Here is a 13,582-nt window from a genome sequence, read left to right as displayed (position 1 = left end):
CAATCTGTAAACGTGTTTATAGTTTTTTTTGTTTAGTATGCATATTATGTATGTATATAATACATATATAATATGCGTGTATGTATTATATGTATATGATCCATTTCTTATATACAGTGAGGAAAATAAGTATTTGAACACCCTGCTATTTTGCAAGTTCTCCCACTTAGAAATCATGGAGGGGTCTGAAATTGCCATCGTAGGTGCATGTCCACTGTGAGAGACATAATCTAAAAAAAAAAAATCCAGAAATCACAATGTATGATTTTTTAACTATTTATTTGTATGATACAGCTGCAAATAAGTATTTGAACACCTGAGAAAATCAATGTTAATATTTGGTACAGTAGCCTTTGTTTGGAATTAGAGAGGTCAAACATTTCCTGTAGTTTTTGACCAGGTTTGCACACACTGCAGGAGGGATTTTGGCCCACTCCTCCACACAGATCTTCTCTAGATCAGTCAGGTTTCTGGGCTGTCGCTGAGATACACGGAGTTTGAGCTCCCTCCAAAGATTCTCTATTGGGTTTAGGTCTGGAGACTGGCTAGGCCACGCCAGAGCCTTGATATGCTTCTTACAGAGCCACTCCTTGGTTATCCTGGCTGTGTGCTTCGGGTCATTGTCATGTTGGAAGACCCAGCCTCGACCCATCTTCAATGCTCTAACTGAGGGAAGGAGGTTGTTCCCCAAAATCTCACAATACATGGCCCCGGTCATCCTCTCCTTAATACAGTGCAGTCGCCCTGTCCCATGTGCAGAAAAACACCCCCAAAGCATGATGCTACCACCCCCATGCTTCACAGTAGGGATGGTGTTCTTGGGATGGTACTCATCATTCTTCTTCCTCCAAACACATTTAGTGGAATTATGACCAAAAAGTTCTATTTTGGTCTCATCTGACCACATGACTTTCTCCCATGACTCCTCTGGATCATCCAAATGGTCATTGGCAAACTTAAGACGGGCCTTGACATGTGCTGGTTTAAGCAGGGGAACCTTCAAACCATGACGTCTTAGTGTATTACCAACAGTAACCTTGGAGACGGTGGTCCCAGCTCTTTTCAGGTCATTGACCAGCTCCTCCCGTGTAGTTCTGGGCTGATTTCTCACCTTTCTTAGGATCATTGAGACCCCACGAGGTGAGATCTTGCATGGAGCCCCAGTCCGAGGGAGATTGACAGTCATGTTTAGCTTCTTCCATTTTCTAATGATTGCTCCAACAGTGGACCTTTTTTCACCAAGCTGCTTGGCAATTTCCCCGTAGCCCTTTCCAGCCTTGTGGAGGTGTACAATTTTGTCTCTAGTGCCTTTGGACAGCTCTTTGGTCTTGGCAATGTTAGTAGTTGGATTCTTACTGATTCTATGGGGTGGACAGGTGTCTTTATGCAGCTAACGACCTCAAACAGGTGCATCTAATTTAGGATAATAAATGGAGTGGAGGTGGACATTTTAAAGGCAGACTAACAGGTCTTTGAGGGTCAGAATTCTAGCTGATAGACAGGTGTTCAAATACTTATTTGCAGCTGTATCATACAAATAAATATTTAAAAAATCATATATTGTGATTTCTGGATTTTTTTTTTTTAGATTATGTCTCTCACAGTGGACATGCACCTACGATGACAATTTCAGACCCCTCCATGATTTCCAAGTAGGAGAACTTGCAAAATAGCAGGGTGTTCAAATACTTATTTTCCTCACTGTATATATATATATACATATTTCATATATATATATATATATACACACACACACACACACACACATATATGAATACTTAAGATGTAAAAGCCTCTAAGTGCCATCTGAAATTTTCTTCTAGTTTGATCATTTTTATCAAGCTTGTATGTTTATGTTCAGTTATTTCACTTTAATGGCAATGAAAAGGACCTATTCATTGTCATTAAAGTGAAATTACTGAACCTAAATATACAAGCTTGATAAAAATGATCATTTTAGAAGATTTTTTTTTTCTTTTACATCTGAAGTCTTCATGTATACACAGGTATATGAATGTGTGTGTGTGTGTATATGTGTGTATTGTATCTGACCTCAGTGCGTTACCCTACATGTGTATGTATATACATACACACACTGCTTGTGATATTGCCATCCATGAATGAATCAACAGAGATACACACATGCATACTATTGATTCATTCATACACACATGCATACTATTGATTCATTCATGTTTATTCACTGATGGTAATATCACAAGCAAATCAATTACTTTTTCCTTACCAAAAATCAACATCTGTCATTGTTCACAGGTTTATGTGTGTGTGTGTGTGTGTGTGTGTGTGTTTTTTTTTTAGTTTTTTTTTTTTAGGTAAAATGTATTGGCTAAATGATATTTAACTTATTTGAGAAATTACACAAAAGCTCTCGACAAAGGCGTGATCTGCGAGCAGCTGACCGACGACGACTCTGAATTGTGAGCACGAACGACGTAAAAACGCAGACGAAAGCAGAAAGAAGAACTAAAAACATTGCTCTAAGTTGGTGCAGTCAGTGGAATGGGCTCTTTAACTTTTCGCGCTGATGTGACTGCGCATGTTACGTGACAATACCAACCGTAATACCAGTACGTCCAGACTCCATTCATACTACCCGTATTCATACTATATAGAGCGTACTTTTTTAACGGTCGCGAAGTACGTTCTAATTTAAATGTAGTACCTACTCCCAAAGTACGCGATTTCGGACGCAGCTTTAGTCCATATATATATATATATATATATATATATATATATATATATATATAATATGGAACACATGAAAAAGTGCCATAATCATGTGACATTCTGGAGATTTTTCAAAAGTGGGGTTGCAGCTTAATAGTCTAATTGACTGTTTAATTTTATTACTTTAAATTGTTCTGGCTCTGTGTGAGGGAAAAAATGCTTAAAAGTAATATAATAAATAAATGAGCAATACTCACGTCAGTGTGTTGAGTTGACAGTGTTTATCCTGCAGTAGAGCAGCGATCTGATTCACTTGTGTGTCTCCTAGTTCATGTTCACTCAGATTCAGCTCTCTCTGGAGTAACAGGTTTATACCCACAACTCTATTCACATACTGACAGGCTTCCTCTGCAGCAGGACTCACAAACCTGCAGAAGAGGCAATTCAGGTATCAACTAAATGTTCACTGCATTACAAAAAATGATTGATACGATAAAAAACGTAATTATTGTTTTAAAGACAAGCTTAAGTTAGTTATTTAGAAGCCAAATTTTTTCTTTAAACATTTAAATACACAAATAAATATATATTTAAAAGAAACTAGAGCAACACTCAGTCCTAAAGCAAACATAAGCATAAGAACAGAAAGGTCTCACAGAGCAGAAGGGCAAAAGCTCACTAGATCATGATTTTCAGTATGAATACAAAGTGTGAAATTAAGATCTTTCTGTCTTTAAAGCAGGAGGAGTGAGAAACGTCAGCACAGAGAAAACTGGCTTGTGAAACTGCATGTTTGAGAACATCTGGAGACTCATAGACCTGGTGCAGAGAGATGCAGTGAATCTGGGCTTGATGGAAAACTATTATTGTTAATTATCAAGGTATACTCCTGAATGTCAGCACACATATACTGACCCATAATGTCTATTTGATCTGTAGCTCGTATCACAACTAAACTGTGTTGACGGTTATCATCATCATCATGACAGAACCTGCAGCATCTGATCTGATCTTGATCATTTTGATGCAACAAATTGTACAGCTTATTAACTAAAATAATATATTAGTTCTGAATATTTAGCCTGCATATAGCTAATTTAGTTAATTATTTGATCCCGTCTCACCGCAGTGTCTTCAGTTGACAGTCTGGATCCTGCAGTAAATCACTGAGCTGCTTCACTCCTGATTGTCCAGGATCATTTCCTGTGAGATCCAGCTCTATCAGGTGTGAAGGGTTTGATCTCAGAGCTGAAGCCAGAGCTTTATAACCTTCTTCTGTCACACTGCAGTTAGAGAGTCTAGAACAGAGAGGAAAACACTCAGCTGATTAATCAGTTAAACCTGAACAATATAAATCCTTAAACTGAATTTGATTTTATTCTTCATATTCTTCGTATTGAAAGTCAGTTGCAAAAACTGACAATTGAATATGGAGGCAAACAAAAGGCTCAGTGAACTTTAATATGTTAGACATCAACATCCCTTTCAAGATTGCAATTAACTAAAACTGTACAACTCTGAAAGTCTATGATCTGAAAATGGTCGGAAAATTAGAAAATTAAAGTTTGGGAATGGCCCAATAAAGTCCAGACTTCAATTCCATTAAAATGCTGTGGAAGGACTTGAAACACAGCTCATGTTGGAAAGCCTACAAATGTCACTGAGCTGAAGCAGCTTTGCAAGGATGAGTGAGACCAGGGGCGCAACTACCCAGTGTCAGAGGGGTATGACGCAACAAATTTGGCGAACAATTTAACAATTCTTTGAGTGGTGGAGTTGAAACGGGTTACATGCTTATTTCACAGATAAGAATACAATTTTAATTTGATTCAATGGTTATTTAAAGTTTTACTTGGCTTTTTCAGCCACACTTCAGAGAACTTTAGAGCGCTAATGTCTGTTAACATGAACATTTGAAAGCCTCCAAGCACAGACATCACACTTTAAATTAGGGCTGCGCGATATTGGGAAAAAATTACATTGCGATATTTTTAAAAAACCCAGAAAGTGCACTGCTATAAACACTGAAACATAAGCCCTGCTGTCTTCAAATAAATAAACTTCAGTCACACTGTAATTGCTGTACAGTATAATGATACTAACTGTAGTTTCTCCAGCTTGAGTTGTGGGTTCATCAGTAGATCACTGAGGTTTTTCACTCCAGAGTCTCCTAGTGTATTCCTGCTCAGGTCCAGCTCTCTCAGGTGTGACGGGTTTGATTTCAGAGCTGAAGTCAGGATGAGACTCTGTTCCTCTGTAATACTGCATCTATTCAGACTGAAGACAGAAAGAGAAAATGACTCAGATCTATGATGATCAACTAACGTGTTCATCTTCATCCAGCAGACTTTTGCTGACAAATAAACAGGGATATCAAGGTAAAGTTAACATGGAGAAAGACTACACATTGTTCATTTAAATATACTACCAACACTGTAACAATACAAAGGTTGAAAGCGTTGATGTATTTGTTTACACATTCATTTCATTTCATTTTTAAAGGGTCATAAAACCCCAAAATACATTTTTTGATGATGTGACACATGACCTTTCCAACGAGATGACGTAATACGTGGCACATCTCAGAGATGGTACAAGACGGGCATTTGTGGTTGAAAAATATATATATATATATACCCCCTTTTTTTGAATATGTTGGGAAGTTGACCTTCCCAGACAATCCTGAGTAAACTTAGTGTCCCACGTTTTTTGCTGCAAATGACTGGGCAGTAGTTCTTGGACCGTCACTCACAGCTATTAGTTAATGTTTTTTTTTTTTCTTGTTTTTTTTTTTTCTTCATTGTTACTATGTTGTTTGTCGTTTATTTTTGTTGATTCTTGGTGTTTATGTTTTGTATTTTTTTTCTTTGTATGTGAAGGGGAACTTTGTTTGTTCTTATTTCATGTTCAAAATGTAATAAAGAGATTGATGAAAAAAAAAAAAGTATACTGTAGGCCTATAGCCTATATATAAACCAAAATACAGCGAATAGTCTTCTTGGCGCGCCTACTTTTGAAAGTCAACATTTAGATTATGTGAACTAAGTTAAATGCATTGTAAAGGCCTAGGTCACTCTGGAATAAATCACAACGTGTTTCATGATAAAAACGTGACTTTAGTTTACAGTCCGGAAAATACAGTAGGTTATAGTAAATTATTTCACGGACCCCCTGGCACTTGAGAACTGAAAGCCTCATAAGAAAGCCCTGTCGAGGCTCTTCCCCGGTGCGGGTCGTGTCGAGCCATTAGTCTGGGTGTTTGATGAGAAAAAGATGAAATGTAGTAGTTGCAATAAACGCGTTCAGAATCCGTACAACTGCAGCAGCGGAGGACTTTTATTCTGCTGAGCGGAGCTGAGGAAGAACTGATGACGGGACAGTTTGATCTTCGGCTGACAAATCAGAGGAAAGGAGCATTTCATTCCCGCCTACGTGTAGAAATAAAATATTCAAGCTGTTTATAAATGTTTCTACCTGAGAACGAAAAGTGAAAAATCAAGCTGAATACTTGTTTTTAGTTTTTTTTTAAAAATAAAAAGACGAAAAAGGAAGTGAATCCGTGTATCATTCGTTTAGTCGTTTTTTCATTTAATATTGAAAGTAGAAAAATGAGAAAACAGGACTAAAACTTTTTCAATTTTCATTTTTTCCAAAGAATTCAGCTTGATTTTTCGTTTTTCGTTCTGAGGTAGAAACATGTATAAACAGCTGGAATATTCGAATTTTACACGTGGGCAGGAATGAAACGCCCCTTTCCTTTGATTTGTCAGCCGAAGATCAAACTGTCCCGTCATCAGTTCTTCCTCAGTTCTGCACTGCAGAATAAGAGTCCTCGCGTTGTGATTCTTAACGCGTTTATTGCAACTACATTTCATCTTTTTTTTTCATCAAATAACCAGACTAACATGGCTCGACACAACCCGTACTGGGGAAACACAAGACAGGGCTTTCTTCTGTGTAGACCAGGAGTTCTCAAGTGCCAGGGGTTTGCTATTTTCTTATTTCCGAACTGTAAAGTCACGTTTATTTTATTATTATTTTTTATTTTATCATGAACCACGCTGTGTTTTATTCTTAAGTGACTAATGCATTTTACTTCAAATAATCTAAATGTTGAATTTGAAAAGTAGGTGCGTAATAAGGCTATTCACTCTATTTTGGTTCATTTTTGGTGTGCGCCAGAAAGATGTTCAAGGAGACTGAGACGCGCTAAAGCAGCGCATCATGTTGTTTTCTTTATTTTCCAAAGGCATGACATTTTGTAGTCATTTTGAATGTACACAAATAAAAATATAAATGTTACTGTTTCGAATGACAGAGTATTAAACGACAGAATATTATTATTTCCCCTGCTGAGCAACAAATCCAAGTGATGTCGCCGGCGCATCGCTCGCTCACACAGCATCTCTATCAGTTCACTTCTGGCATTGCTAACATCGCAGCCTGTTCATTATTAAAATAAAACACAGTCAACCAAACATATAAAAAGTTATTCTGCTTAATTTAATTGGTCTGTTGTACAATATAAAGGCTGTGCCGCACAGTAGGCTACTTGCTGTTATTCCAAACTCATTTCCCTTGCTGTGAAGATGATGATTTAGCATATACGTGTATTGGGACTTGACTTAAGTATAAAAGCCTTCTTTACATTACTAGTTAGCATCCAAATATTACATTGCAAATATGGAAACTTTGGACCGAATGAGAGATGCGCGAAACCAACGTCGGTACAGTTTCAGTTTCGATTCAAATAAATTCGTTTAGGCTTGGCGTTTAAAATTGGCTAAATTTTGTTTATAATAAAGGACAAAATAGGCTATTTTTATAAGCTATTAGGCTATATTTTTATTGTACGTGGCTACTTATTTTTCATTCTTGTTGTTTTCTGAATAGGCCTACCATTCATTTAAGGATTTGACATAGGCTACAGTAAGGGGAAGTAAAATACGCATAGACATAGCCTATATGTTATTAATAGTGTTTATAATGTTAATGTTGCATTTTATTTACCGATCTTTTACACTATTTCTGAATAGGCTAATAATAAAATGCGTTTGTTTCCCTCTCAACATGACCCGGTGCGCTGCGATACAAGCGCACATCTTTGAGATATAAATTAATACATTTTAATAAAACACAAGGCCTACATCATAAAACTCAGAAGAGTATGTATTTTAATATCTCTGTTGTTCTCTGTTCTCCGGTTGTTAGATAGTCTGAATGTCATGCGTTTACGTTAATATAGACATATTGTACATGCATTATTCTTTTCTTTTTGTATTAGTGTTAAAAATATTAAATTTACAACTAATTATTTTGATTTATATCTTCATTTATTATTTAAAAAAAAAAATTACTGGGCGAGGGCGACCATGTAGGCTAACAGCCGTCATTTAGGCTACCTGCATACCCAGCTGATGCAAAGCGTAGGTGAATTTATATCTACACAGAAGAAAGCCCTGTCTAGTGTTTTCCCCAGTACGGGTTGTGTCGAGCCATGTTAGTCTGGTTATTTGATGAAAAAAAAAGATGAAATGTAGTTGCAATAAACGCGTTAAGAATCACAACGCGAGGACTCTTATTCTGCAGTGCAGAACTGAGGAAGAACTGATGACGGGACAGTTTGATCTTCGGCTGACAAATCAAAGGAAAGGAGCGTTTCATTCCCGCCTACGTGTAAAATACGAATATTCCAGCTGTTTATAAATTTTTCTACCTCAGAACGAAAAACGAAAAATCAAGCTGAATTCTTTGGAAAAAATTAAAATTGAAAAAGGAACTGTTTTCTCATTTTTCTACTTTCAATATTAAATTAAAAAACGACTGAACGAATGGGTCCGTGTACTTTTTGGTCATTTCATTTCCTGTTTGGAATGGAATAACGAGAAATGAAAACCAGCTCGTTTATTCGTTTTTTAGTTAAGTTTAAAAAACGAAAAATTAGATTTTGGCTCGATTTTTCATTTTTCGTTTGTAGTTTAAAAATCGGATTATGGGTTCGATATTTCATTTGCACACGTGGGCGGCGCTGAAACGCCCCTTTCATCTGATTGGCCAAAACGCTCCGCCTTCAGTAAGCTACGAGCTTTTCTTTCTGTCAGGCAGAGAGTCAGTACGAGTGCGGCACTGACAAATGCACTTTAATAAAATAATGTCTGAAATCACCACTCACTGTTAACTACGCACAATATTTGAAGCAGAAATATGTTGCTGGTTCACGTTCGTGCTGCTGCGACTTGCAAGCGACCCCAATAATGTGAGCCAAAGTAGGCTATATGCAGAGCCGCCTTAACCTAATGTTAGGCCCCGGGGCTGAGAGGTTTTGTAGGCCCCCATCCCATCGATTTATAGAGTCTCATTTTAAAAAAGTGTAATATCTAGGTAACCTACATCACAGAATGCATTAGTTTCTTTTGAGACCTACAACAGTGAGTTTTTTAATATTGTTTTCAATTTTAATATTGTTATTAACATATCACTGAGCACATAAACACAAGACACTTTATTTAACAACCACACACAGCAACTAAATTTCAACTTTATGCAAATGAGAAGGGATTTTCGCGAGCGACAACCAATAGGAAATTAGCCTTTCAGTGGAGCTCAGTCAGCTCCAGCTCCCATCACAGTCTCGAGTGCAGTGCAGGTGTGGCAGGATGGACTGTGGTTGGATTCAGTCCCCCCTCCCCATTAAGTTATATTGGCTTTACCCTTTCTAGCCGGTTTACGATTGGCTCGTGGTGGCCAATCAGGTCAGGAGGAGCATGTTATAGCTCGAACGTAACTCCGGGTAGTGCGTGACACTGAAGGCTCGTGTTGTTTGGGTTCACCCAGTGTTTGGTGGTGTCGCAGGTATGTAGAGGTCATTTGTAAATGTTGAACTGTTGCTGGTTTGCTTGGGGTTTATGTAGGATTTCAATTTTCCATAGAATTCCTTGCTTTGTTGCGGCTACCCCGTTTCCCACCGGATTGAACGGAATAACGTGTTATTGTTGACTCGCGCACTGCGCATTGCCTGCGAGATTCATGTGTCAGCGTGCTGTGGTTCAGGTAAGTAGTTTTGCGTTCGGGCTATGTGGTTGCCTTATTTGGGTGGTAGTTTAATAGAACTATTATTGTGTGTTTTAAGGGATAGCTACCATCGCAAGGAAGCATTTGCGGCCTGCCTTGGGGCAACTGCTGCTTTGTTTTGTGCTGTGAATGCACGTCTCTTCTAAGTGCAGAACTTTGCTTCGCCGAGTCCGAGTTAATGGACTGAGTTCATCTTCCAAAGAAATCGCCTCATTGGCCACTTGTGTGGCCGACTGAGTATCTGCCCTCATTCAGTTATCTACGGATGAATGTGTTTGTTACGTGATTTACGTTAATTGTGATTGTTTGAGTGGGTTGTGTGTCCTTGTTTCTTAACGATTATTTCGTTTGTCTTGTTTGTTTATTTCATTTATCAGTCTTACTGTTTTTGCAACGTTATTTCACTTGTTCTTTTTGTTTAGTTTATTCAATTACCAGTATTCTGTTTTTGTGAAGTTATTTCATTCGCCCCTTTTTGTTTATTTATTTACCAGTGTTTTGTGTTTGCGAAGTTATTTCATTGGCTTTTTGTTTAGTTTATTTATTAGCATTATTGTTATTATAACATGTTATTTTTTTCTCCTTAGTTAGTTTATTTCATTGATCAGCATTATTGTGTTTTGTAACAGGATTTAATTTCCTTTGTTGTTTGTTTACTTACTTTATCAGTATTGCTGTTGTTGGTAAAGCTAGTTTGTTTTTGTCATTGTGGTGTTAGTCTGATTTCTGGTTTGAAATTATGATCTGTAGTTAATTTTGTTTATTCTGTCCTTGTTATATGTTTGAGGAGCTGAGTGCTGACGGTGGGGACGGCGCGCTCGAGGTCGTGGGCTCTCTTTGGTGTGTAGTGTGGGTACCCTCACAGTGTGATTATTGCTGTGCTGGTTGTGTGGTTGCGCACATGCGTTGGGGTGGATTATCTGGATACTTATGCCCGACGGCCGAGTCGCTGGATGCCCACCAGTAAGCCTCAAGCTCAGTCTTGTGAGTGTGCGTGTGTGAGAGATTCTTTGTCAGTACACTGACTCACCCATCTCATGTGCTATTTATTATTGTGTTTTATTGATGAATATGAATTGCTAAATCCATTGGATTGTAAATTTAGATATGCTGTGATATACTATTAATTCTCCCCCAAAGTACAGTGTTTTAGAAATGTGCTGACGTCAGCTTTCAGAGTGTTTATTACAAAATGCTGTGAATTTGCTGTGAATTTGATTAATAAAATTTGTATTTTTTTGTATGGAATCACTTCTCTGTTTGTTCAATGCCCGAACCTGATGGCCTAAGTTTATAGAAACCTTGGAGGTTACTTACAGTTCCCCGGGTTAGATCTCGGGGTGGCGTAGTCGAATTACATTACTGCCGCTGCTACATTTGGCGTATAGTCGGCAGGGTGGCCTGAACTATAACAGAGAAGTGTACCCTATTTTTTTTGTTTTGTTTTGTAGATGAATGTTACTTGTGTTTTGTTTGAGGGCAGTTGGATGACGATTCTTTTTGAGCAAAGCAGCAGTTGTTCTTACGTGGACCCGTAACGTGTCAGGTAAGGTTGTTGGGGATTGTGTTTTGTTTCTCCTGTATTGTAGTGGGGTTGGTGATTTTGAGCTAGCCATGGATGAGGAACTACAAGAGTTGAGGGACTTAGTGGCCCAGCTTAAAGTAGATAATGAAAGGCTTCGCCAACAACAGGCTTTAGCTGTACAGGATCCCAATGTAGTTCCTGCACCACCTAATTTGCCACCAGCTGTTAATGTTGCTAGTAATGGTGCGGCTGCTGTCCCCATAGCAGAGAGGATGGTTTTCATCCCACGAGAACGTACATGTCCCATATTTAGTGGGAAATCGGGCCAACGGTTGAGCGAGTGGCTTGAGGAGGCACAAGCAAGTATGAGAGTACGGCATTTGGCAGCTAATGATCAAGCCGATTTCCTTTATGACCACTTAGAGGGGGAGGCTCGTGATGAGATAAAGTACCGCCCTAGCGTTGATCGGAGGGATCCAGCTCGTATAATTGCCATATTAAGAGAACTTTATGGTTGTACTGATTCATATGTAGTATTGCAGGAGGCATTTTTTTCGAGGAAGCAGCAGGAAGGTGAGACCCTTCAAGAATTTTCGTTGGCCCTGATGAGTCTCATGGCCAAGATAAAGGGTCAGGCACCTGATGGTATGCCAAATGCTGAGGCCCTGCTTAGGGATCAGTTTAATGAATACGTTCTTGATGGTGCTTTACGCCGTGAGCTAAAGCAGATGGTGCGGCGGCAGCCTATGGCCACGTTGCTGGAGGTTAGAAGGGAGGCCATGCGGTGGGAACGAGAGGGGTTGCCTGGTGGTATGAGGGGTCGCAGCCACTCTGTTCCCTCGGCTATTGGCATCCAGTATAGGGTACAGGGTGGCCCGCATGATCCGCCTCGGACACCCCCGCTATCGGAGGTGAGTGAAATAAAGGAGATGTTGAAACTTCAACAAGAACAGCTGCGACGTCAACAAGAGCAATTACAACAGCTTTCCCAAAATCTTGTACACTTGCAACGCCCCGACATGCGTGGTCGCTCGTCACGTAATGGGCCGTTGATATGCCGGCGTTGCCAACAGCCTGGCCATTTTGCTAGTGAATGTGATGGGGTTCGGGTTTCTTCTCGACCCCAGTCCTTGGGGCGAGGCCCTCCCTTTGGTAGCCAGGCCCGTCCAACTTCGGCTTCGGAAAACTAGTGCCCACCGTTTTGCAGAGCCACACATCCGGTGGGGCAAGCTCTGGCTCAATAAGTGATTCTCCAAATTTGACCAAGGTTTCAAAGTTAATGGCTTCCTGTCCGTACGTTGAGGTAATATTGGGAGGGGTTAAGGTGCCTTGTTTGGTAGATACTGGGTCGATGGTGACTACTGTCACTGAGAGTTTTTTTTCACAGCATTTTAAGCCTTGGGGTCAGGAGCGTCTTCACTCTTGCCATTGGTTGCAGCTTAGGGCGGCCAATGGTTTAGCCATTCCATACGTTGGGTACTTGGAAATGGATGTGGTGCTTTGTGGGAAGTTGATGCCACAGTGTGGTGTATTGGTGGTTCAGGATCCACCAGGTAGTTCCCATATTTTAGCACCCGGCGTTTTGGGAATGAATGTGATTCAAAAGTGCTTCCAAGAGCTCTTTGGACTTCACGGTCTGGCTTTATTTGAGTTGCCATCAGTGTCGGAAGCACCGGTTTCTGTCCAACAGGCTTTCCAACGATGCCATAGCAGTAGCCTGCAGTTGTCTGAGGGGGTCAGGGGTAAAGTAAAGGTTCGGGGTAGGAGGGCTTGTAGAATCCCTGGGGGCACAATGAAGCTGGTGGCTGCTACTTGTTCGTACCAGTATTCTGGGGCCACTGTGTTATTGGAACCCCCAGAGGCAGGATTACCGGCAGGTTTGTTGGTATCTCCTGCTCTCATTCAAGTGATTCGAGGCACTGCCCATGTACCGGTTGTCAATGTGGGTACTGCCGATGTGCTGCTCTACTCCCGCACAGTTGTAGGTGAGTTAGAACATGCCCACATTGTTAGTTTACCGGCCGGTGTCACTGAAGTGCCCTCCTATACCGCTACTGTGTTTTCTCAGTCAGCATCCCCCATGGTGTCGGACCAGATTGAGGCTTTGGACCTGTCCCCCTTGTCTAGGGAGGACCAAGAACAGGTGCGATTCTTGGTAAGGAAGTACGCCCATGTCTTCTCAGCCAACGAATTAGATTTAGGGTGTACTAACTTAATTGCTCATGAGATTCCCCTTCAAGATAGTGCTCCAGTGCGACAACGCTATCGACGTATACCCCCATCGGAGTATGAGTTGGT

General features: G+C 40.0%; 1 protein-coding gene across 1 annotated transcript in view; it reads right to left on the bottom strand.

The window, feature by feature from the left end:
- The window catches only part of LOC311305794 (uncharacterized protein), a 1,216,100-nt gene that overhangs the window by 34,407 nt on the left and 1,168,111 nt on the right, over positions 1-13,582 (bottom strand). The window contains exons 55-56 of the mRNA XM_084433664.1: positions 3,813-3,986; positions 2,946-3,116 (exon numbers count right to left, since the gene is read on the bottom strand). Coding sequence (XP_084289790.1) covers positions 2,946-3,116; positions 3,813-3,986 — 345 coding nt within the window. The remainder of the gene's footprint in view (positions 1-2,945; positions 3,117-3,812; positions 3,987-13,582) is intronic.

Source organism: Rutilus rutilus (genome assembly GCF_951802725.1).
Source record: "Rutilus rutilus genome assembly, chromosome: 1".
Taxonomy (NCBI): Eukaryota; Metazoa; Chordata; class Actinopteri; order Cypriniformes; family Leuciscidae; genus Rutilus; species Rutilus rutilus.
The sequence above is the reverse complement of the archived record's forward strand: the minus strand, read 5'-3'. Positions and strand labels throughout refer to the sequence as shown.